This window comes from Hoplias malabaricus, chromosome 5 (genome assembly GCF_029633855.1).
Source record: "Hoplias malabaricus isolate fHopMal1 chromosome 5, fHopMal1.hap1, whole genome shotgun sequence".
NCBI lineage: Eukaryota > Metazoa > Chordata > Actinopteri > Characiformes > Erythrinidae > Hoplias > Hoplias malabaricus.
In genome coordinates this window covers 52,650,345-52,673,573 of record NC_089804.1, presented here as the reverse complement: position 1 = coordinate 52,673,573, position 23,229 = coordinate 52,650,345, and the positions used below count along the sequence as shown (strand labels likewise).

Here is a 23,229-nt window from a genome sequence, read left to right as displayed (position 1 = left end):
AACATGCTCTCTGCATGGAAACTGGAAAACAATAAATGACTACCACAAGAAAAAAACTACACAGAAAGTGTAATTCAGTGCAGATTTAGAATGTATCTGAAACATTAATGCTCTATTTCTCTGGCCAGTTTAGTGCAGCATCACAAAAGATCCCTCAAGTTGTGCTGCTGGCAGTTAGCATCATTTTAGAAACGATGGGTCAAACTGTTAGTTCCTGTGGGAAAAAGGAAAGCTCGGTCTCGATACACTTGTTAATATTTGCAATGTTTTCTGCACTGTCTAGAGCAGCTGATGTAATAACACATAACTGAACCCACCACTAGCTCTGGGCTATAAGGCTGTGTATCTGACCATTTGACTGTTTGTTCATTTTGTATATGATACTACCTTTCTATCTCAGGCTTTCCTTGATTCATGGTCCCTTACCATGTGTATGTTTGTTTATCTTTGTTTTCCATAAGACAGTGTATTTAGCTTGGTTACATATGATGCCTCTGCTAATGGTGGCCATTGCCGTGAAGATGCCAAAACATGGCAGCTCTACGCACACGTCCACCAGCGCTTTTTCGCCTGCGCTTTCTCTCCACCGACGGTTTCACTGGGAGACAGTAATCTCTTTCTTCTGCACTGAGCAGAAGCAGTTACATAACAGGCAGAACACATGGCCTGAGAACAAGAAAGAAAGAAGGGAGAGGGAGAGGCGGATAACGAATGAGGGAGGGAGCACAAGAGGGTGAGAGGGAAATGCAGAGAGGAGTACAAGCACACATTAGCAAGCATTAACACACACAAACACACGAGTGGATGCATAATTTAGCCCAGGCCAGCATAGCAGACGTAGTGTGGCCTCACTGGTGCACTTAGCACCAAGCCACAGCTTTCTTAAACACATCCAGCAGCATCCACCTCCAAACAACAACAATCCACCCCCGAGTATGTGGCCTATCATTACATCATGTACTAATCCAGAGGAGCTACATCGTAATCACAACACCATTAGAGAATATGCCACTTTGCATTACTTAAAAACAGAATCTATTTTAATTCTGTCCGTTTTTAATCATATTCCACTAAAAAAACAACAGTCAAAGCAGATTAATTCATTCATTCATTCATTATCTGTAAGCGCTTATCCAGTTCAGGGTCGCGGTGGGTCCAGAGCCTACCTGGAATCATTGGGCACAAGGCGGGAATACACCCTGGAGGGGGTGCCAGTCCTTCACAGGGCAACACACACACACTCACACATTCACTCACACACTCACACCTACGGACACATTTGAGTCACCAATCCACCTACCAACGTGTGTTTTTGGACTGTGGGAGGAAACCGGAGCACCCGGAGGAAACCCACACAGACACAGGGAGAACACACCATCTCTTCACAGACAGTCACCTGGAGGAAACCCAAGCGGACACAGGGAGAACACACCAACTCTTCACAGACAGTCACCTGGAGGAAACCCATGCAGACACAGGGAGAACACACCAACTCCTCACAGACAGCCACCCGGAGGAAACCCACATAGACACAGGGAGAACACACCACACTCCTCACAGACAGTCACCCGGAGGAAACCCACGCAGACACAGGGAGAACACATCAACTCCTCACAGACAGTCACCCGGAGCGGGAATCGAATCCACAACCGGGAATCGAACCTACAACCGGGAATCGAACCCACAACCTCCAGGACCTCCAGGCCCCTCCAGGCACCTGCTGCGCCACAGTGCCGCCCCCAAAGCAGATTAATTACTAGTAAACTAGTGACTTTTTCGCATGGTCAGGGGCTGATAGACACTACCATTTCTGTGCATTTTTTGTCAAGTACAGTCTTGTTATGTTGTTCCCTGGTGCTTTCTGAAAAGTTAAGGTTTAATTTACTAGTGATATTAAGGTTTGGAAAGTCGCTGTGCTCCTTTAAAAGTCACTGAGGCATTGCTCTCTGCTTTCACTCAGTGCTTTTCTGAAGGATTACTCCTGGAACAATTAGGAAACTCTGTCAGCTGGAACAACACGGCTTCAACGACTTCAACTGTCTCGGATCTTTTTCCCAAAGCCTCAGAGTCTTCAGCGCATAAAAGCACCCGCCCCTCAAGACCGTCCTTTCAACTAAGACCACCGACAGAGAGAGCTGTGCTTGGAGGTTCAGGGTGAAATCATGGGTTATCAATATACAAGTCTTTCTTGATGTCTCTTAGAACATCCAAATATTTCTCACCCTTCAGCATCGTTTAACACAAATCACCCATCAGTATCTCAGCCAGTGCAGATGTCTGATCTGTTTCATGTACACCGCTGACGATGCTGACACACTGGGAAATTGTGAATACGTTGAGCTTTACCTTCATAAACATGCAGTATATTGTTCATTTCTTAACAAACTTTTAACACTTTGTTGATCACCATTAAAACCACCATTTGTAACACAACAGTTGTCTTGTTGCATCCATCGACAAAATGCTGTGCATAATCTGCATGTTTAACATTAGAAGTAGCACGTCTGAGCATTAGACAGCGGTATGCTATGCTAACGTTGGTCATTCTATTGGAGAACGATTCCATTTCCTGGAAAAAGACTTGTGGGTATGGAGAATTTGGGAAGCAGCTTAATAACCAGAGCTTTATTTGTGTTAATAAAGGAGGCCGGGACAGGAGGCTATAGTTGTACTGCAGAAGCTTTGTCTGTTCAGTGGCTGATCAAAGGTTTGGTGGTTGGCATGGTACAGTGGTAACACCATTGGCTCCTATGTGAGACTCCAAGTCTGAGGACCCAGTCGGTGCTACACCACTAAGAGTACTTGGGCAAGACTCCTAACACTGCACTTGTCTATCTGTAATATCAGTGACCTTGTAAGTTGCTGTGGATAAGAGCATCTGGTGAATGTTTGTATAGCCTTTCAAGAGCACTTTTTTTTGTTGTATTTTTAACTAACCATACATTAGAACGACTGTACACAAAGAAATGTTAAATATAGGCATAAGATTAAAAAATGGAGTGCAAATGAGAATGAAAAAAAAACATAGTTTATACAATATTGCCCGTTTTGAAACAAGATATTCAATAATATCTAACATATGGCTGCAAGGGTAATTATACCAAACAACATTCGACTCAACATGCGCCACGGGTTGAGTATTTGGAGTTACTAGTAACTGCAAAACATTACAATTAAATACGACCTGATTTTTATCCCACCAAATATTCTACAGGGTGGGCCATTTATTTGAACACCTTAATAAAATGGGAATGGTTGGTGATATTAGCTTCCTGCTTGTGGCACAGTAGTATATGGGGGGGGGGACATGGTGGCCATTTTGAAGTCGGGCATTTTGGATCCAACTTTTGTTTTTTCAATGGGAAGAGGGTCATGTGACACATCAGACTTATTGGGAATTTCTCAAGAAAAACAATGGTGTGCTTGGTTTTAACTGGTTTTATTCTTTCATGAGTTATTTACAAGTTTCTGACCACTTATAAAATGTGTTCAAAGTGCTGCCCATTGTGTTGATTTGTCAATGCAATCCTCTTCTCCCACCCTTCACACACTGATAGCAACACATAGCATAGAAACGCTAGCACAGGCTTCCAGTATCCGTAGCACCAAGCACACCATTGTTTTTCTTGTGAAATTCCGAATAGGTCTGATGTTTCACATGACCCTCTTCCCATTAAAAAAACAACCGTTGGATTCAAAATGGCTGACTTCAAAATGGCCACCATGGTCACCACCCATCTTAAAAAGTCCCCCCCCCCTCCCATACACTAATGTGCCACAAACAGGAAGTTAATATCACCAACAAAACTGATTCCAGCTCATTTCTATTTTAGAGATAGAGATACATAGAAATGCAACAATACACATTACCTTATAATATTAAAAGTAATTTATATATGAGAATCCTATCCCAACGCTGTTAACCCACTGTAAAAACACACAACTCAAACACCACACCACACAGCATAAGAATACAATACCTCAGGCCATCTCCCATCTCTCCAGCATTTTCTGCTGATAACAGCCGAATAGCTTTTCCCATCATGACTGATAGGTCATATCTATTTCTACTATCAACAGGCAAGAATTTTCACAAGGGAACAATCTTCCAGTTCTGGGAGTGAAATGAAAAATCAGAAAGGCAAAAGAAACAAACAGCACTCACTTTCTTATTCATGTAGAAAGGATCGAGGTCCTCCAGTGGTGTTGCCACCATCCCAGAAGGAATGTCACCATAGATGAAGGGCAGGTTCTTGCCCGCCTCCAGGTCACTGTTGGGCTTGGGCTTGTTCTCGTCGTCGTCATCGCGGTAACTGCTGTCGGGCTTGGGAGGAGGCTTGGCTTTCTCCTCAGCGATGCGCTTCTCAACCGCTTGCAGAGATTCCCGAGTAAAATATTTGAAGCTGTCAGGTCCTGGCGGTGCGAACAGGGGTGCAGCCATGTTTTCATCCTGCAGCGACTGCTTCTTTAGTTATACAGCATCAGAGCAGCCAGCGCTGTGACAGGAGAAAACAGAGGAATGCCAGGTCAATATAGTCAGCAAAACCAAATGCATTATTTCAATGTGGATAAGCACTTAAAGGAAACTCCAGTGGTATCCAGCCTGACCTATATCTGCTGTATCTGTAGCACATATTTATACATTTACTACAACAGACAATCATTTCCACAAGTACTGTTTTTGGGATTTATAAAATAACATAAAAGGACACGACCATCAAGAGCCCACATTCAAATCTATATACGTGAGACAGAAGTGTTTTCCAGGCTGACATTTTCAAATGTCTGTAATTACAGAGATTCCAAATACATAAATAGACAAACCAAACCAATTTATTCATTCATTATCTGTAACTCTTATCCAGTTCAGGGTCGCGGTGGGTCCAGAGCCTACCTGGAATCATCGGGCGCAAGGCGGGAACAAACCCTGGAGGGGGCGCCAGTCCTTCACAGGGCAACACACACACACACACACATTCACTCACACACTCACACCTATGGACATTCCAGTCGCCAATCCACCTACCAATGTGTGTTTTTGGACTGTGGGAGCACCCAGAGGAAACCCACGCAGACACAGAAAGAACACACCAACTCCTCACAGACAGTCACCCGGAGGAAACCCACGCAGACACAGAGAGAACACACCAACTCCTCACAGACAGTGACCCGGAGGAAACCCACGCAGACACAGGGAGAACACACCAACTCCTCACAGACAGTCACCCGGAGCGGGAATCGAACCCACAACCTGGAGCTGAGTGACTGCTGCACCACCGTGCCGCCACAAACATATTTAGCAAAGAATAAATATGGCATACTGTCACACTAAATTACATGATACATGTTACACCAGTACATTGAGAAACGTTTACCATGTTTTGAGTACATGTCATGTGATTTCAATTTGTGGAAAACTGTTGTTATCCGAACTAAACTTACACCAAGCAGCATGGCAGCAAGTTTAGCCTAAAAATCTCAGTCAACATGCAGTCGCATTCCCATCCGTCACAACTCCAGTGTGATGCTAGCTCCAGCACAATGCTAACAGAGGTGAAAAAACATATGTTTTTGAGGAAAAGCAAAACGTTGTTTCAGTTACAATGAACACTATCTATACAAAGGCTTAGCAAAGAATGCTTTAGCAACAATGCACAGTACAGTGATACAGTTGATACAATAGATGTCCGCACTCTTATAACTACAGGTGCTACAAAAGCTATCGGTAATAACATTTAAATGGTTAAAGAACCTTAAGATCGAGTGATGGAGTTTTAAACCATGAAAAAGGTGGTTCTTTATGGAACCAAGTGTGGGTTCTTCTATGGCATCACGCAAAGGACACTTTGTAGCACCTGTACTCTTAAGAGAGTGAGCAGGACAATGCACTGTAGACAAACCGGTTTTATGAGTATAGACATCAAAAGACTCACAAAAACACACTCACAAGCCTCCACAAAACTAAAAATAACTGCTTACAGATCCAACAACACATTGTTTCTATATTTAGTGCGAGTCAAAAAGGACCCAGCACTAGATCCTGTATGACTCATACACTTATATGGGAGATGAATAATAGCCATGGTTATGAGGCCTTGCAGGTGGAAACATCTGCTTCCATGAACATTAAGTTACATTCTGATACATTAGTTTCCTTTTCCTTTTGCGTGATACATTTGTGATAATAATACACTATAACAGCAAATACATGTTATTTGTTTTCATGCATTTCTGTAACCCTTATCCAGTTCAGGGTCGGGTGGGTCATTGGCCGCAAGGTGGGAATACACCCTGGAGGGGGCGCCAGTCCTTCACAGGGCAACACACACACACATTCACACCTACAGACACTTTTGAGTCGCCAATCCACCTACCAACGTGTGTTTTTGGACCGTCACCCGGAGGAAACCCACGCAGACACAGGGAGAACACACCACACTCCTCACAGACAGTCACCCGGAGGAAACCCACGCAGACACAGGGAGAACACACCACACTCCTCACAGACAGTCACCCGGAGGAAACCCACGCAGACACAGGGAGAACACACCACACTCCTCACAGACAGTCACCCAGAGCGGGAATCGAACCCACAACCTCCCCTGGAGCTTTGTGACTGTGACACTACCTGCTACGCCACCGTGTCGCCCTCCTATCACCGTTTTCCGTATTTAATATGCACAGATTTTGCATTCATTTCCAGAGGCTTGCTTTCAGTTTTCATAGAAGTGTGCACGGATGTTTATCCACATCTCCAAAGTTTAGTTTTGGGAATTGGTTGCAGTTTCCGGTTCTAAGAGCAGCAGCAGCTCATTTGTTTCATTTGCAAAGTTGTCAATTTAGATGAGAAGCATGATCTTCTCCTATGTCTGAGGCATTAGAGCATTACTTGGTGTTTATCTGATGGTAACAGTTTTAGTGGTCAATTAGATCTGGAATAATTGTAAAAAGTTCCATTTTCTCAAACGGAAACCAAGTTCGTGTTTCCGTTTTCACTAAAAGGTTGCTTTACTTGGGCTGACTGAATTCATACTGGGTGTAGCAACATAACAGCATCCCTCTCTTTACTTTTATTCACATTGGAATAAAAATGCAAAGAATATCTAGTGCACCTCTATCTTTAATAAAGCCAATGTAGAAGACAAACGGTAAACAACAGATGACTAGAGTATGTACTTCTGTCTAAATAAGGAGAAATAAATGACAAACAAGATGGGAGGAGGAGACGCCTTCTGTCACTGAGGCGATAGGCAGTGTGTGTGTGTGTGTGAGGATGGGGGGGAGGTTGAAGCAATGGTAAACCAAGCTATCCACACAATCCCGTGTGTGCTGCATTTCCTGCTGATTCATAAATCAGGCAGCGTTTGACAGGCACTTACAAGCCAGATGCTAAAACAAACAGGCCATCCCTGACATTACTGCATCACCAATCATCAGCACAAGAGCTTCATTCTATCACCATCTCTCAATGAACAATAAATACCTTTCAAAAAACACACTGCTCTTTCCAACAACTTGATGTAACTAACACTAACACTGATTTACACTTTACAAATTAATGTTCCTAAGTGGTTCTTGGATAGGACCACAGTTCTAGATTATGTGCAGGCTCCTGGAATAGCTTCTATGCTCTCTATAATCTTATTTACAAGGGGAATGCACAGAAATGGTGCTATCAGTTGAGTACCAGCAGCGTTGACATTACTGAATGAATGTTTACGAGTGAAAGTTGTTTCTTGTACTCTGAAAGACAAAGACACAATAAAACAACACTGGGTTCCTGCATTAATCTTTCATCATTTCATTCAATATTCTGCGTAAGTAACCCTCTACAAAAGAAGGCTGTACTTCTGTGTATTGTTACTCCAAATGTAGCTCTACATTGTATAAGTCTTAATGTATTAGTAGCCATAACAATGTAAACAGATATGAATCATATGAGATATTAGCATCCACTTCAAATGCATCCCTAATTTATAGGCAGTTTTCTCTTTAGGGAACCAATAGTTTTTATATCTTTCAAAGAGTCCACTTCAGCAATTAACCCATAAATATATAGATATCTGACCTTTAATGTGATTCTGGGTGATGATTTTACACTACATTGTTCTGTGGTGGGTGATCTGTCCTAGATAAACATCTGTCTTCAGGCACCATGTTATCATTATGCAAGTGAAAACAAAATGCCGGCCTAGAAAAGTCAGGCCTAACATCATATGCCATACATATAAGTGTCTGCCAAGAGATAATTGGGGATAAGTTTCCAAATACAACACCCAGGGGGAAATAAATAACATCCAGTAGAGAAATCAATGTTTCACAGTTATAATTCCCAAAGCAACTTCCAATATAAGTCCCAGCACATACAATTCCGTTATCATTATATAGAACTGCTATTACATGTCAGTCCTAAGCATAATGTCCATTATAACTTCCGGTAAATACACTGTACTGAAATACGTTATGCAAAGCACTCTCCCTTAATGGGAGCTGTCCATTCAGCACCCCTCAGTCGTTCTGAAATACATTGGTTTTGATGAGAATCATGACTCTAATTATTTGAAGCTTTTTATCTTGTCTAAGGCCTGAATAGATAATTGTGCAGTTGATGCACGCGATATCACGTACACCGTGTCAGCTTTGCAAAGCGTAAAGACGCACCACCTGACACCCCCTTCTTCAAGCAATATGTCTATGAGATGTTTTACATAAGAGCGACTCACGAGAAGCTTTAGCTTTAGCTTAAATTAAAAAAATAATAATAATAACGTCGAAATAAAAAACGCGTCGATCAGAGACCTCGACTGTTGGTGTTGCTATTTCAATTTTAGTAATCTGCAGGTCTTACGTCACCAAAACAGCAGGTACTCAGCCGCTTCCACAGACGCGGAATTCGGGTTCATGCAATACAAATAAAACGTATAAATGCGTCTGAGCCCCAGCGTGCTTACCTCGCTTTCAGAGAAACGCGCTCATATTGGTGTTGATCAGCTGCTCCTGAACGCCATTTGGGAGCAGCACAACAGAGGTCTGCAAAGGCCCAAGCAGGATGAGAAAAAGAAACTGAGGGAAAAAAAAGGGAAATCAAAAATACTGCAGTGGGCTGTTTTTGTGGTCCCCGTATTCTGTCGTGCGCTCACTTCCTTTTACAAGAAGGCAACCGGGTAAAAATCCTTGGAGCTTGCACGCGCCAAATAGAGATGCATAGAAAAGCACAGCCAAAATGCACCGCGACGTGAAACGTTTTTTCCCCTCCTCCTCCTCTCTCTCTCTCACTCTCTCTCTCTCTCTCTCTCTCTCTCTCTCTCTCTCTCTCTCTCTGTCTCTCTCTCAAGAAAAAAGCTGCGCACCACACCCGAGCAATCCTGCATCCACCCGCGATCAATACACAACCTAATGCCTACGTTACGCAAAACAAGAGCGCTTGGATTTACAATAGCTCGCGCTAAAATGAAGCATTGTTATTATAAATATTACTATATTTAATAATAATAACAATTGCAGGGAACCACAACACGCAAAACTGCATTGGCATCTCGTCTTCGCTTTGACAGACGCAAAGGACACGGGGGGCTGGGGACGTTACCGCTTCGGTGGACAGAGCAGTGTAAATATAAGCCCTTGGAAATAACATTTAAGCGTCTGAAAGGAATGAAAGACAGGCGTTCACTGCTATTAACACAGCGTGCTTAGTCTGCACTGTCGCTGCTGGAAGTGGAAGGGGGCGGGGGGGTTGGGGGTAGATGCCATTACATTATTCTTCAGGTTTTTTCGCGACATTTCTATTCCACCTTAAATGGTGCAGGGCCAGGCTGTCACTGCTGCACTATTTAAGGTGGAACGTTGAAAGAATACGTTGGGGAATGAGAAGCCTAAGCTAACCCAGTAAACAAGGAACGTCCCTGGACGTTTAAACAGGTCTAAAAGTAGTCTGTCCGTCAAGGACATATTTTAAACATCAATGGACGTCCAAAATCCATCTTAATAAGTTAGTTAAGTGGTGACCAATCGATAACGTCAGTGGCCGCCAAAAACGCGTTTTATACAAGTAATTTATTTCGGGACCAATTATTAACGTCAATGGACGTCCAAAATTCGTCTAATAGTCGTCTTTTCAATGTCTGTGTTTGGACGTCTTTTCAACTTTCATTTTCAACCTTAAGAGAACGTTGATTAGACGGTAGTCATTACGTTATTTCAACGTTGAATCAACGGCTAATTGTTTACTGGGAAACTTTACATTGCAGCCATTTTCAGGCAGATGTAGAGAACCCAAAGGTAGACTACTATAAAAAGGTAAGGATGTAAATATAAGCCCTACATACAGTCAGTATTGCAGACTGAAGCCAGTGGTCGTTCGTATCGCCTCAAAACGCTGCAGGCTATATAATACGGTTTGTCACGAGCTTTATAAATGAAGAGATGTGGCATTAATAATGACGTATCTTTGGTATAGTTTGTAAATGTAGATGTGTATATAACGCCATTGGTGGAAACAGAAAATGATGGTCATGGATTACTAGAACATTCTTTTTCTTCCGGTGATAAACACAAACCTATTGGGAATGGGCTTTAACCATAAGATTAATTGAAAACTGAACATTTGAGTCACAAACCACCGTGGGCTTTTTCCTACAAAACGAGTCCAAGTTAAAGCAGAACCTTGTGGTGGTCTGGAATGCGTCTCGAAACGAAAGCCGTCAAAGATAACAGTGTCTTTCTCAGCCTATGTGTAAAGCCCTGCTGGCTGACTCACGGCGTTGAGGGTTAGAGTAGCTCCAGAGGCGCGTCTCTCTTCAGCAGATGTGAAAAAGCTCCTGAAGAAACTGCGGTGGTCGCCATGTTCCTGCTGCTGCTTTCCGTGTGTGCAGTCGCTCTGCATTATTGATGGCAGTCAGCAAATACACCCATCTCCACAGGAAAGAAAAAACCCAGAAAAACACACAAACACAGCACTTTCCTGATTTTCTCTGGTTAATAAACCCTTTAAAACCCCCAAACTTCAACGGGGTTTACTCCACACACTAAAGACCACCCCACTCCCCGTAGGCAGCTATCCAAAACTGAGTGAATGAATGAATGAATGGGTGTGTTAAACTGCAGGCCTGAGAGAAGCTGCGAGGACAAGGAAAAAATACCAAAAATAAACAAACTAACTGACAATAACAAAGAGTTTAAAAAATATAAATATATCAAATGAACGGCCTTAAACAGATCTAGTGGGGTTTCAAAAATCATGAAAATAATAAGTAAAATGTTAAGGAACATATATAGTTTATTTAAATACTTGTATTTATAAATTGCTTGTTCACAATAAATACTTTTTATAAACAAAGTAAAGCAGATTTAATAACATTTAAAGTTATTAAGCATTAAAAGTGCTATACAATTTGACCAGAGGAGAAGATTATCCAAAATCCATTTGCAATAAAAGCATTACTGCTTGTGTAAAACAATATCCATCCATCCATCCATTATCTGTGACTGCTTACCCAGTTCAGGGTCGCGGTGGGTCGAGAGCCTACCTGGAATCATTGGGCGAAAGGCAGGGATACACCCTGGAGGGGGCGCCAGTCCTTCACAGGGCAACACACACACACAGTCACACCTACGGACACTTTTGAGTCGCCAATCCACCTATTATCATGTGTTTTTGGAGTGTGGGAGGAAACCGGAGCACCCGGAGGAAACCCACGCAGACACAGGGAGAACACACCACACTCCTCACAGACAGTCACCCGGAGGAAACCCACGCAGACACAGGGAGAACACACCACACTCCTCACAGACAGTCACCCGGAGGAAACCCACGCAGACACAGGGAGAACACACCACACTCCTCACAGACAGTCACCCAGGGGAAACCCACGCAGACACAGGGAGAACACACCACACTCCTCACAGACAGTTACCCGGAGGAAACCCACGCAGACACAGGGAGAACACACCACACTCCTCACAGACAGTCACCCAGGGGAAACCCACGCAGACACAGGGAGAACACACCACACTCCTCACAGACAGTCACCCGGAGGAAACCCACGCAGACACAGGGAGAACACACCACACTCCTCACAGACAGTCACCCAGGGGAAACCCACGCAGACACAGGGAGAACACACCACACTCCTCACAGACAGTCACCCGGAGGAAACCCAAGCAGACACAAGGAGAACACACCACACTCCTCACAGACAGTCACCCGGAGGAAACCCACGCAGACACAGGGAGAACACACCACACTCCTCACAGACAGTCACCCGGAGGAAACCCACGCAGACACAGGGAGAACACACCACACTCCTCACAGACAGTCACCCGGAGGAAACCCACGCAGACACAGGGAGAACACACCACACTCCTCACAGACAGTCACCCGGAGGAAACCCACGCAGACACAGGGAGAACACACCACACACCTCACAGACAGTATACCCGGAGGAAACCCAAGCAGACACAGGGAGAACACACCACACTCCTCACAGACAGTCACCCGGAGGAAACCCACGCAGACACAGGGAGAACACACCACACTCCTCACAGACAGTCACCCGGAGGAAATCCAAGCAAACACAGGGAGAACACACCACACTCCTCACAGACAGTCACCCGGAGGAAACCCACACAGACACAGGGAGAACACACCAAACTGCACCACCGTGTAAAACAATATGAATGTACAATAAAAAAAAAAGCAGTAAAACTGTTAGTAAACTTTTGCCACACTCTATTTTCTTTTAATAATTCTGGTCTGTAATAAAATATTAAAGTTCCAGTAAAATATTAAAATCAGTGATGCCACACAATCTCTAAGCAGTCCACCAACTGAATTTCATGGAAATAAATTCATAAAAATCAAAGGAGTGAAAAGTACCACCACAGTGACAGCTTTTCTGGCAGTGTATCTGTAAGCACTTGCACTCTGTCAAACATTCCCTCATTTTAATGAAAGTGTCCCTCGGTTTAACTAAACTGTCCCAGAACAAAGGCTCATTCTGTCTGAATTAGAGGAGGGAATGATGTATTACACAATTTATTAAACTGAGAAAATGCATCGTTAAATTGAGGGAACATTTTTAAAGGCTAGATGTTATTGCTACATTACAAGTGAGGGAGCCGGGGTTATACTTGGGGAGATTTGTTCAGAGTACAGGTATTGCCCTTTTGCACCACTTAGAATTTTGATGGTGCCCATTGTGATGTCACAAGGCCCAAAGACTAAACAAGCATCAACTGTCACTTCTCCTCATTTGATGTTTTGCTGCGATTAAAACACCCACAATGCACTTACTAACACTATACAGCATCTTGGCTAGTTTAATGGTTTCTGGAAGTTCAGGTATGATTATTTATCATTGCTTCTAATAGAGCTGACATTTACGTGAAATAAAAACACAGTCATTCAATTTAACACAGACACTGTGACGGCAAACAGCATGCGTCTGTTCACGACAGGTAATCTCTGTTTGTTTTTCAGACTGTGGAGTGAGGCCTCTGGTGGGTCCACCAGGGGGACCTCGTATTTTAGGAGGTCATGTTGTTCAGGAAGGTGCCTGGCCTTGGCAGGTCAGTATACAGTGGAGGTCCATCCATGTGTGTGGAGGCGCAATACTCAACCACTCCTGGATTCTCTCTGCAGCTCACTGCTTCAAAAACAGCAGGTGAAAGATTCACAGGAAATATCTAATTGTGAATTTTCTTTCCCAAGCCCCCTTTTTTGTTTTAAATAGACAATTAGACCAAAGAAGAACTGGCTTTAATTTTGAGGGCTGTATATAGAGCGTCTGACTATCATAGTTGTTTAGTCACATGCACAGCACAGTGTGTGGTTGCCTTGATTTAAAACTGGTTTAAACAATGCTCAGCAACTCTTGCAATTTGAAAAAAGCACCTTCAATATAAACGCAGTTTCTCAGCACTAGTGAGCGGTGGCTAAAGCAGAGTCAAGAACCGTTGTGGACTATGACATTTACAGATGTAACATCTCTATAAAAATAGCAGACCTTTTAACTACATCATGTCAACATTCACTCACAGTAATGTGGCGTGCAATAAACCTGTGGTCCAATCGAATGCACAGAGCCCTGCCGGTGATGTTTTAACTTTAATCAGTCTAATATGAGTAGATACATGTGTTCACTGTGACTGAGGACATGGACTACACAGGGAAAAAATGTCAGGTTTGATTTCAGGAGTTTTTTATAGGGGGTTATGTCAGGTACAAGTAAATACTGGTGTGTTAGTGTATGTGCTGAGTGGATCAGACACAGCAGTGCTGCTAGAGAAGCCTGTAACTGTAAAACTACCAAGTGCTCCTGTATGGTCAGTGGAGCTGATACAGTGTGTTCACTGTAATCCAGTGCTTGTCTTAATTTTACCTGCCTTCCTTTTGTCCTTCAGAAGCACCTCTGGATTGCAGGTGGTAGCAGGCCTTCACTCTCGGTGGTGGCATGGGAGGAGTGTCCAGATACGCTCTGTGGACAAAGTTATTACACATGAGAACTATGACAAGACGACTTACGAGAACGACGTGGCTCTGCTGCGGCTACGCTACCCACTGTCATTCTCCAGTCGCATACAGCCAGTGTGCACAATCCAAAATGAGACAGAGGAGAGAGACCTCAGCTTCCGCTCCTGTTTCATCACTGGCTGGGGCAGCTCTGTGTTTGAAGGTTAACTTACTGCACATAACATTTTGGAATATCACAATTAATACATTAAATCACAGGCTTATCATTAGGTGATTCTGAGACATACTATACTCAGTTATAAAACTGTATGCGCGTTATGAAGTCATGAGCGTGAAGAACTTAAGCATGTATATCCATGTACAGGCACAGTGGTGCAGCAGGTAGTGTCACAGTCACACAGCTCCAGGGACCTGGAGGTTGTGGGTTCGATTCCCGCTCCGGGTGACTGTCTGTGAGGAGTGTGGTGTGTTCTCCCTGTGTCTGCGTGGGTTTCCTCTAGGTGACCCTCTGTGAGGAGTGCAGTGTGTTCTCCCTGTGTCTGCGTGGGTTTCCTCCGGGTGACTGTGAGGAGTTGGTGTGTTCTCCCTGTGTCTGCGTGGGTTTCCTCCGGGTGACTGTCTGTGAAGAGTGTGGTTTGTTCTCACTGTGTCTGCATGGGTTTCCTCCGGGTGACTGTGAGGAGTTGGTGTGTTCTCCCTGTGTCTGCGTGGGTTCCCTCCGGGTGACTGTCTGTGAGGAGTTTGGTGTGTTCTCCCTGTGTCTATGTGGGTTTCCTCTGGGTGACTGTCTGTGAGGAGTGTGGTGTGTTCTCCCTGTGTCTGTGTGGGTTTCCTCTGGGTGACTGTCTGTAAGGAGTGTGGTGTGTTCTCTCTGTGTCGGTGTGGTTTCCTCCGGGTGACTGTCTGTGAGGAGTGTGGTGTGTTCTCCCTGTGTCTGTGTGGTTTCCTCCGGGTGACTGTCTGTGAGGAGTGTGGTGTGTTCTGCCTGTGTCTGTGTGGGTTTCCTCCGGGTGACTGTGAGGAGTGTGGTGTGTTCTCCCTGTGTCTCCATGGGTTTCCTCTGGGTGACTGTCTGTGAGGAGTGTGGTGTGTTCTCCCTGTGTCTGTGTGGTTTCCTCCGGGTGAGTGTCTGTGAGGAGTGTGGTGTGTTCTCCCTGTGTCTACGTGGGTTTCCTCCGGGTGACTGTCTGTGAGGAGTGTGGTGTGTTCTCCCTGTGTCTGCGTGGGTTTCCTCCGGGTGACTGTCTGTGAGGAGTGTGGTGTGTTCTCCCTGTGTCTGCGTGGGTTTCCTCCGGGTGACTGTCTGTGAGGAGTTGGTGTGTTCTCCCTGCGTCTGCGTGGGTTTCCTCCGGGTGACTGTCTGTGAGGAGTGTGGTGTATTCTCCCTGTGTCTGCGTGGGTTTCCTTTGGGTGACTGTCTGTGAGGAGTTGGTGTGTTCTTCCTGTGTCTACGTGGGTTTCCTCCGGGTGACTGTCTGTGAGGAGTGTGGTGTGTTCTCCCTGTGTCTGCGTGGGTTTCCTCCGGGTGACTGTCTGTGAGGAGTGTGGTGTGTTCTCCCTGTGTCTGCGTGGGTTTCCTCCGGGTGACTGTCTGTGAGGAGTTGGTGTGTTCTTCCCGTGTCTGCATGGGTTTCCTCTGGGTGACTGTCTGTGAGGAGTGTGGTGTGTTCTCCCTGTGTCTGCGTGGGTTTCCTCCAGGTGACTGTCTGTGAGGAGTTGGTGTGTTCTTCCCGTGTCTGCGTGGGTTTCCTCTGGGTGACTGTCTGTGAGGAGTGTGGTGTGTTCTTCCCGTGTCTGCATGGGTTTCCTCTGGGTGACTGTCTGTGAGGAGTGTGGTGTGTTCTCCCTGTGTCTGCGTGGGTTTCCTCCAGGTGACTGTCTGTGAGGAGTTGGTGTGTTCTTCCCGTGTCTGCGTGGGTTTCCTCCAGGTGACTGTCTGTGAGGAGTTGGTGTGTTCTTCCCGTGTCTGCGTGGGTTTCCTCTGGGTGACTGTCTGTGAGGAGTGTGGTGTGTTCTCCCTGTGTCCGCATGGGTTTCCTCCCACAGTCCAAAAACACACGTTGGTAGGTGGATTGGCGATTCCAAAGTATCTGTATGTCTGAGTGTGTGAGTGAATGTGTGACTGTGTGTGTGTTGCCATGTGAAGGACTGGCGCCCCCTCCAGGGTGTGTTCACGCCTTGCGCCCAATGATTCCAGGTAGGCTCTGGACCCACCGTGACCCTGAATTGGATAAGCGCTTACAGATAATGAATGAATGAAGTTCTTCCTGTGTCTCTGTAATATAGCATTAGCTTGGCTGTACTATGTGGTAATTTTGTTTTTTTGTCATTTATCTTAAGTCACAGTCTCTAATAAGGGCCCCTCAATTAGCCCTCAATTAGATCCTACTGTATGAAGCACATCTTATTTTGTTATACACTCAAACACATAACCTTCCACTGCATTTGGTGATTTTCTCCAGCAAAAGACCCTCAGAAATACCTGAAAGACTAGACTCTAAAATATAGACATGTCAACATCTGTTTGAGCTCCTGGAGATAACTGAGGCTAAAAATAACTGTTAAAAGACACAAGCGTTAGAGCAGAGGATGACAGTGTGTTTTCTCTTTAGGGAAGCTGGTGAACACGCTGCGAGCGGCTGAGGTGCGTCTCATTGACACTGAGACGTGTAATCAGATCGACTGGCACAGTGGCCATGTCACTGATAACATGGTCTGTGCAGGCTGGGAATATGGGGGTGTGGATACGTGTCAGGTAATGTTTAATAATGCTTAATAACAGTTAATAGTTGTGATGTGTACAAGTATTATTCGCAAGTATCATTTCAATGCCAGACTGTATAATGTCTTTGTGTTGAAGGGGGATAGTGGAGGACCCCTGTCCTGTTACAGTGAGGTCACAGGCAAATACTACATTTACGGAGTGACGAGTCACGGTGAGGAGTGCGGCCTTCCAAAGAAACCTGGCCTATACACTCGTATTAGCCGCTACACGACGTGGCTTTGGAGGACACAAGAGAGGTCAATTTCCTCAGCCACAGAAATGAAACCCACCGACGTACACGTCATCCTCTTCCTCACCGTGTTCTGCCAATCCTGGACCTTCATCTGAGACATTCATAAGGCAAATGACAACAAAACTAAGCCAAATGAATAAATAAAAAAGGTGTATTTGCTCGTCTTTATCATGAAGATGCAGTTTCATTGGTCTAATCAAAGGTTTTACTGAATCAAAACAAATGGTCTGTGCTCCACTCACATTTTATTAGGTGCTGTACTACAACCCCCTTCCAGCAGCTTTTCCTTCAGGTTTGCTCCATTAATTTTATGCGATTTGTGCTCCCTACTGCCCCACTTCAGGATAAAACCCAAACACCACACAGAGGAGTTATTGAGAATGAATAGTTCATCAAATTGCCCTGAATTATTTAGAATAGATTTTACAGTAGATCATCTTCTCTACTCCTACATTTATGGTGCAATATAATTGTGTTTGGACACAACCCCCAACTTTCTTCAGAAGCAATGAATCAGCAAAGACTTGCAGTTTTTTTTAGACTGAAACTACTAAGCTCTGTTGTAGCAAATAAATAAAAAATGCTAATAAAATTGACATTGTACCAATTAATATTTTAGTTTCAAGTTCATCACAGACCCTGCACTGAAAGTGCCCAGGAGGGAAAAAAAAATACTCCAACCAAAGTGATGTACACTACAATATTTGTCAAAGACCATAAAGATATAGTCACGTGTGTGTGGGGGTTCAAGTCCCGCTCCCGATGACGGTCTGTGAGGAGCTGGTGTGTTCTCCCCGTGTCCGTGTGGGTTTTTTCCCACGGTCCAAAAACACACATTGGTAGGTGGATTGACGACTCCATAGGTCCATAGTGAATGAGTGTGTGTGTGTTGCCTGGTGAAGGACTGGTGCCCCCTACAGGGTGTGTACCTGCCTTGTGCCCAGTGATTCCGAGTAGGCTCTGGACCCACAGCGACCCTGAACTGGATAAGTGGTTACAGACAATGAATGTGTGTGTGTGTATACTTTATTAATAACATTACAAATAATGTACTTCTAATAGAATTATTTAAAACTACAACCATTATAACATCACTTACCTCAAGCAGTGTAAATTATCTCTGCTGGAGTTTGTAAACCCCACATTTTTACTACTGGACTGAGAATAGTCCACCAACCAAAAATATCCAGTGAGCAGAGTTGAGAGAAAGAAAATAAATGTAGAATAAATGATATGGTCAATGTCATCATTTATTATTTTACGTCAACTAGCAGTCATTTTGAATCCAGAATTGTGTCTGCTTTATGCTGCTGTAGCTTTTCTAATGAAAGAAAGAGCAACTATATGAAATGATGGTTGTGATACTCATTCGTAAGAATGCATTACGAGACTGGCTTAATACTATAAACATAGGCAACACAAATATTTTAAAACTGTTATTACAGGAAGAAAAACTCTAAAATATATTTTTCTAGGACCCTTTCAACCCAGAAGGTCCAAAAACATCTAAAGCATCAAATACCTTTAGCACAATGTTACAAAATCTAGTGTTTTTCTTACGTTTCTACTGCTCATATGGCCGTAGTGATGGAAAGATTTCCCGCCGTTAGCTTTTCCAGTGCGCTGATTGGCTCTTTTTGCTGAAGGGCGGCAAAAAAGCCGCCATGTTGAGGGTTGTGAGGGTTTCCATTAATAATATCCTCCTTCCTAACGTATCTCCTGATAAATTTTCCCACACAAATACCACATCCACGAGAATACTAACATTACCAGTAGTTTTGTTTCTTCTAAAATTCAGCAAATTAATTTAATCTGGGCCAGAAAAAAGTGATATAAAATCCGGCTGAACGTCCCTGCTGGAGTGGAGATGAGATGGTGACCTCTGCTGGAGAAACACTAACATAACATTTAAACACCACACTACCTACTGTCTCTGGCGTGTCCTGCAGGCAGCACGGATCCGAATAGAGGCTCCTATCGCTCCCATTTTTAAAAAGACCTTCACCGTCTGTCTGTAAACTTCCGAATAGATTAAAAACCACTTTACTTGTTTTTTTTAAAGCTATAAATAATCCCAAATCTTTTGTTTACCTTACATTGTCTTTGTCTTTTTAATCACTTCCTGTTATTCTGCAAATGAATTATGGGATTCAGTCAAGCGCAGTACACGTAAAAATGGAATTCTAGCTTTTAAGTAAATTAATCATTTACTATGTGATCTTTATAAATAATTTTTAACTTGAAAAATGTGATCATCTTCAATTGCTATTTATAAATATTAACATTCAATTCGTCATTCAATTTTCAGCATCGGGGAAAAAAGGGAAGGTGTGGTGGGTGGGATAAGAGCTAAACAGAAGCCTCTGCAAACTACATTTCCTTTTTTTCTCTCCAGATTTTGTTTGTGTCCCTTCTTAATGTCTTCCACCTTTTTTAATATACATTTTATGGGTGTTTTTCTACCATAAGCAATGTTTTCTTACATGAATAAATCCACCTTTACACAATATAACGTGTTTCGGAGTACACTGTGAGCTCAACTCCACAACTACACAGAAAGAAAAAAATTCATGTGAAACATTTTGTCTATTCAATATGTTTAATTTAGTCTATGTCTTGGCATCAGTTAGGCAATGTCATTAAGAGATTTACAAATCTACAATTTAATATCTGATCTGTCAGAACAGTCATATTAAAGGGTACTAAGGTCTATTGTGAATGAATATGAAACTAATCAAGTTGGATGTTCCCCTTAAAAAGAATAAAAACGGAGAATTAGCAGCTGTATAAATGTATTTGCAGATCATGTTAATAATGTCAGAAGACTCAGCTTGGCCCCTCACGCTGACCAGGAATTCAGAAGACTGAAGCACACGAGGCCTAGGACATTAAAAGACAGATAGTGCAAAACCTTACTTTTCAAATTCTTTAACGTTTCTGTGTAAAATTGTTAAAGATTTTATTTATGATTCTTCTTCTTTAAGCCAGTGATGCAAATAATTGCCATCAAGTATTAGAGATCAGTCAAGTTTATGGGACCTCATGACTGGTCCGTTTGATTATACAGTAACACCAGTGAGACACTACAATAATACACACACACACACACATACACACACACACTCACCCAAAAACACAAAACCTTCCTCATTTTCACTATTCCAAAGTCCCTTTGATATCAGTACAAATTATAAGTACAGCAATAAAAATAAAACACGTATAAAAAAAAAAAAAAAAGGTAAAACTTCCACAGGTTTCATAAGGCATGGAGTTTATATTGAAACTTTTTGTTTGACTCTAAGTGTACATTAGATCAATGCATATAAATCTAGAGATACATATTCAGTATCTTCACATCAGTTTGTGCTTCCTGTGAGAAAACTTAAAAATCTACTCCTCACATCGGTTACTGAATGCTGTGCATTACTGTTGGCAATGTCCGTTATAAAATCTTTTGTCACGTAAGCAAATGAAGGTCTGCATGTAAACTATTAAAACAACTAGTAGTTCTGAGTAAAATTCTTAAAAGATATGAACAAACCGATTTGCATGAAAAATTCAGAAAGTCGGTTAAACTTGCACAGCCTACGACGCTGGTGACACTGTTAATACTCAACTTACATCCACGTGAAGTTCTGTCCAGCGCAGGAGAGTTGACGCTGCAAGCTTGAGAAGAGCACCGCATCAGGAGATGTTATTATTTTTTTTAAAAGCCCTCCTGGAAGTGGCACATAGGCCATTTTTTGCCCTACTAAGAATGGTCCCAGTCTGCGTGGAAGCAGTGTGTGCAGATGGTAGCTGGTGACGTTTTTGTCTTAGCTCAAGACCACATTTTCTCCCCAAGATGGACACAAACAACACTGAACACCTACAAAAATTTGTGTTTGCACTTCCAGAATGAAAAAGCAAGGACATCCCCGCCCCCGCCCCCCCACCCACCACATGCACAAATGAAGGCTTAAAATCTAGCAGGGGTGAAGTAGGAGGGATAAAGTGCAAGAAGTTTCATGTGTTAGTCCCTCCGGTCTTCTGTCCAGTCTCAGTTGAGAGCTCCATGTCTTCGGGGCCAGTGGCATTGCTTCCCAGTACAAACGTTGCTTAATGGAAGTTAATGGAAGAAGCAATTGAGAAAAGTTCTTTGTCAACAGCTGTTCTGTTTGTGCACAATCAAGGCAGCAAAAGTCAATGAAGTTGTAAAGTTAAAAAAAAAAAAAGAAATGGTGGCATGAGTCAGCGTGGTTTAACCTGTTATTGCAGACAATGAAAAGCACCAGCCTCCTGAAGTTAAGCAGTCTATAAGTAAGAGTCAGCTTTGCTAAAGAGCTCCAAGCCATGTCTCTGACTTGTATGGGGCTGCAAGTATGATCACATTAAAGAGAGAGAAAGAGAGAAGGAAAGAATTAGAGAAATTAGAAAGAGAGACAGATGATAAAAACAAGGTTTAAAACTACGCCTCTTTAAGCTCAGGCCTCCATATATCCACAGCTACTATGCTGGCCCTGTGAGCAGTTCTTTGGGAGTGAAGTGCAGTTCTAAAGCCTTACTGGGGCTCCACTGCACAGCTCACATGTTGTAGGCCACATAGATGGGGTCCAGTTGGTCGGCCAAAAAGGAGTCGCGCAGGTGCATGCGCTGCTTCTCCCCACGAGAGTTGATGGGGATAACACCAGGGTCTACGATGACCACCACTCCCACAATTAGGTGATGCTCCTCCAGAACCACATTGGTTACCAATGGCACCAGGTCTAGAGCCTCCTGCTCCGAACCACTCAACTCAGCCACAACCACCAGCAAGTTGGTCCATGTAAACACAGCACTGCGTGAAAGAGAAAACAACAGTCTGGTGATTTGAGTTTAGCGTTTAACTCCAACTAACCAAACTTGTTACTACTGCTAATAAGACATTTCAGTTTAACCCATGATACTAATATATCTAGAAACATTTATGACAGCCTTGTTGTATGCTCTCACCTTTCTGCAATGCTGCGGTGTGCCCTCGATACTGAGGTTTCGATATCAATTGGGTGATATCTCAGGCCACGCAACTCTAAGGTCTCATCAAGTGAGCCTACCACAAACAGAGCGTCATGGCGATCTAGAGGAAAAGAGAGAGAGAGGGAGTTCCATTGTTACTATTGCTTGGAATCAAACTATTAAACCAGTTGGCACATATTCTCTCCCATCTGTCTGACCTCCACTAGCGTCCAACAGCTCGGTCCTCTTGATGAAGCCCAGGTAGCCGGTCCTGGCCCAAAGCGTTTGTGTTTCGCCGAAGCTCAGCCGTGTGTTGAAGTGATCAGCCTGCAGACTCTCCTCGCCGTAAATGGTGTAGTAGCCACTGGCGTTGTGAGGACTGTTGACCCAGATCTGACCAAAGTGCACATCAGAAAAGATTAGAGCACAGTGATAGCTCATAAATATTTAATATAATTGTGTTTGATATATTTCAGGTCGTTTAGGGTTGAGGTAAATTGTATCAGAGATTTATATTATTTCTCTGGCCTGTCAATATATATCGTTAATAATCAAGCATCACACTCCGAGCTATCGTATTAGGGTTTAATTAATGGACCTGTGTCTGTATTTAAAACAACGATAAACAACTGGTGGAGGAGCTGGAGGTATTAGGTACCAAAGTGTCTACATCTACACTACCACCACTGTGTTACACTGCAACTTCCATACTAGAAAAGGAGGAGGAGTGGTTTCTCGTCTGATTAAATTATAATAATAATAATTATT

General features: G+C 43.4%; 3 protein-coding genes across 7 annotated transcripts in view; 1 reads left to right on the top strand and 2 right to left on the bottom strand.

Moving 5' to 3' along the window:
* The window catches only part of scn8aa (sodium channel, voltage gated, type VIII, alpha subunit a), a 55,431-nt gene extending 44,416 nt beyond the window's left edge, over window positions 1-11,015 (bottom strand). For 4 of the 5 annotated variants that reach the window (XM_066670385.1, XM_066670387.1, XM_066670382.1 and 1 more), the window contains exons 1-2: window positions 8,952-9,210; window positions 4,166-4,496 (exon numbers count right to left, since the gene is read on the bottom strand). In XM_066670385.1, the coding sequence (XP_066526482.1) occupies window positions 4,166-4,441 (276 nt within the window). In that variant the 5' untranslated portion in view covers window positions 4,442-4,496; window positions 8,952-9,210. Of the gene's footprint in view, window positions 1-4,165; window positions 4,497-8,951; window positions 9,211-10,756 lie in introns of those variants that run through there. The other variant, XM_066670384.1, reaches the window with a different exon arrangement.
* Window positions 11,016-13,164: 2,149 nt separating this feature from the next.
* LOC136696201 (transmembrane protease serine 11D) lies at window positions 13,165-17,695 on the top strand. The gene is made up of 5 exons (XM_066670389.1): window positions 13,165-13,339; window positions 13,478-13,661; window positions 14,401-14,672; window positions 17,083-17,225; window positions 17,331-17,695. Exons 1-5 carry the CDS (start codon window positions 13,282-13,284, stop codon window positions 17,580-17,582), a joined length of 909 nt encoding a protein of 302 aa, XP_066526486.1. The 5' UTR covers window positions 13,165-13,281; the 3' UTR covers window positions 17,583-17,695.
* A 2,386-nt stretch (window positions 17,696-20,081) lies between these two features.
* dip2ba (disco-interacting protein 2 homolog Ba) overlaps window positions 20,082-23,229 on the bottom strand; it is a 54,707-nt gene continuing 51,559 nt past the window's right edge. The window contains exons 36-38 of the mRNA XM_066670638.1: window positions 22,680-22,854; window positions 22,459-22,582; window positions 20,082-22,303 (exon numbers count right to left, since the gene is read on the bottom strand). Of these exons, the coding sequence (XP_066526735.1) occupies window positions 22,051-22,303; window positions 22,459-22,582; window positions 22,680-22,854 (552 nt within the window). The 3' untranslated portion in view covers window positions 20,082-22,050. The remainder of the gene's footprint in view (window positions 22,304-22,458; window positions 22,583-22,679; window positions 22,855-23,229) is intronic.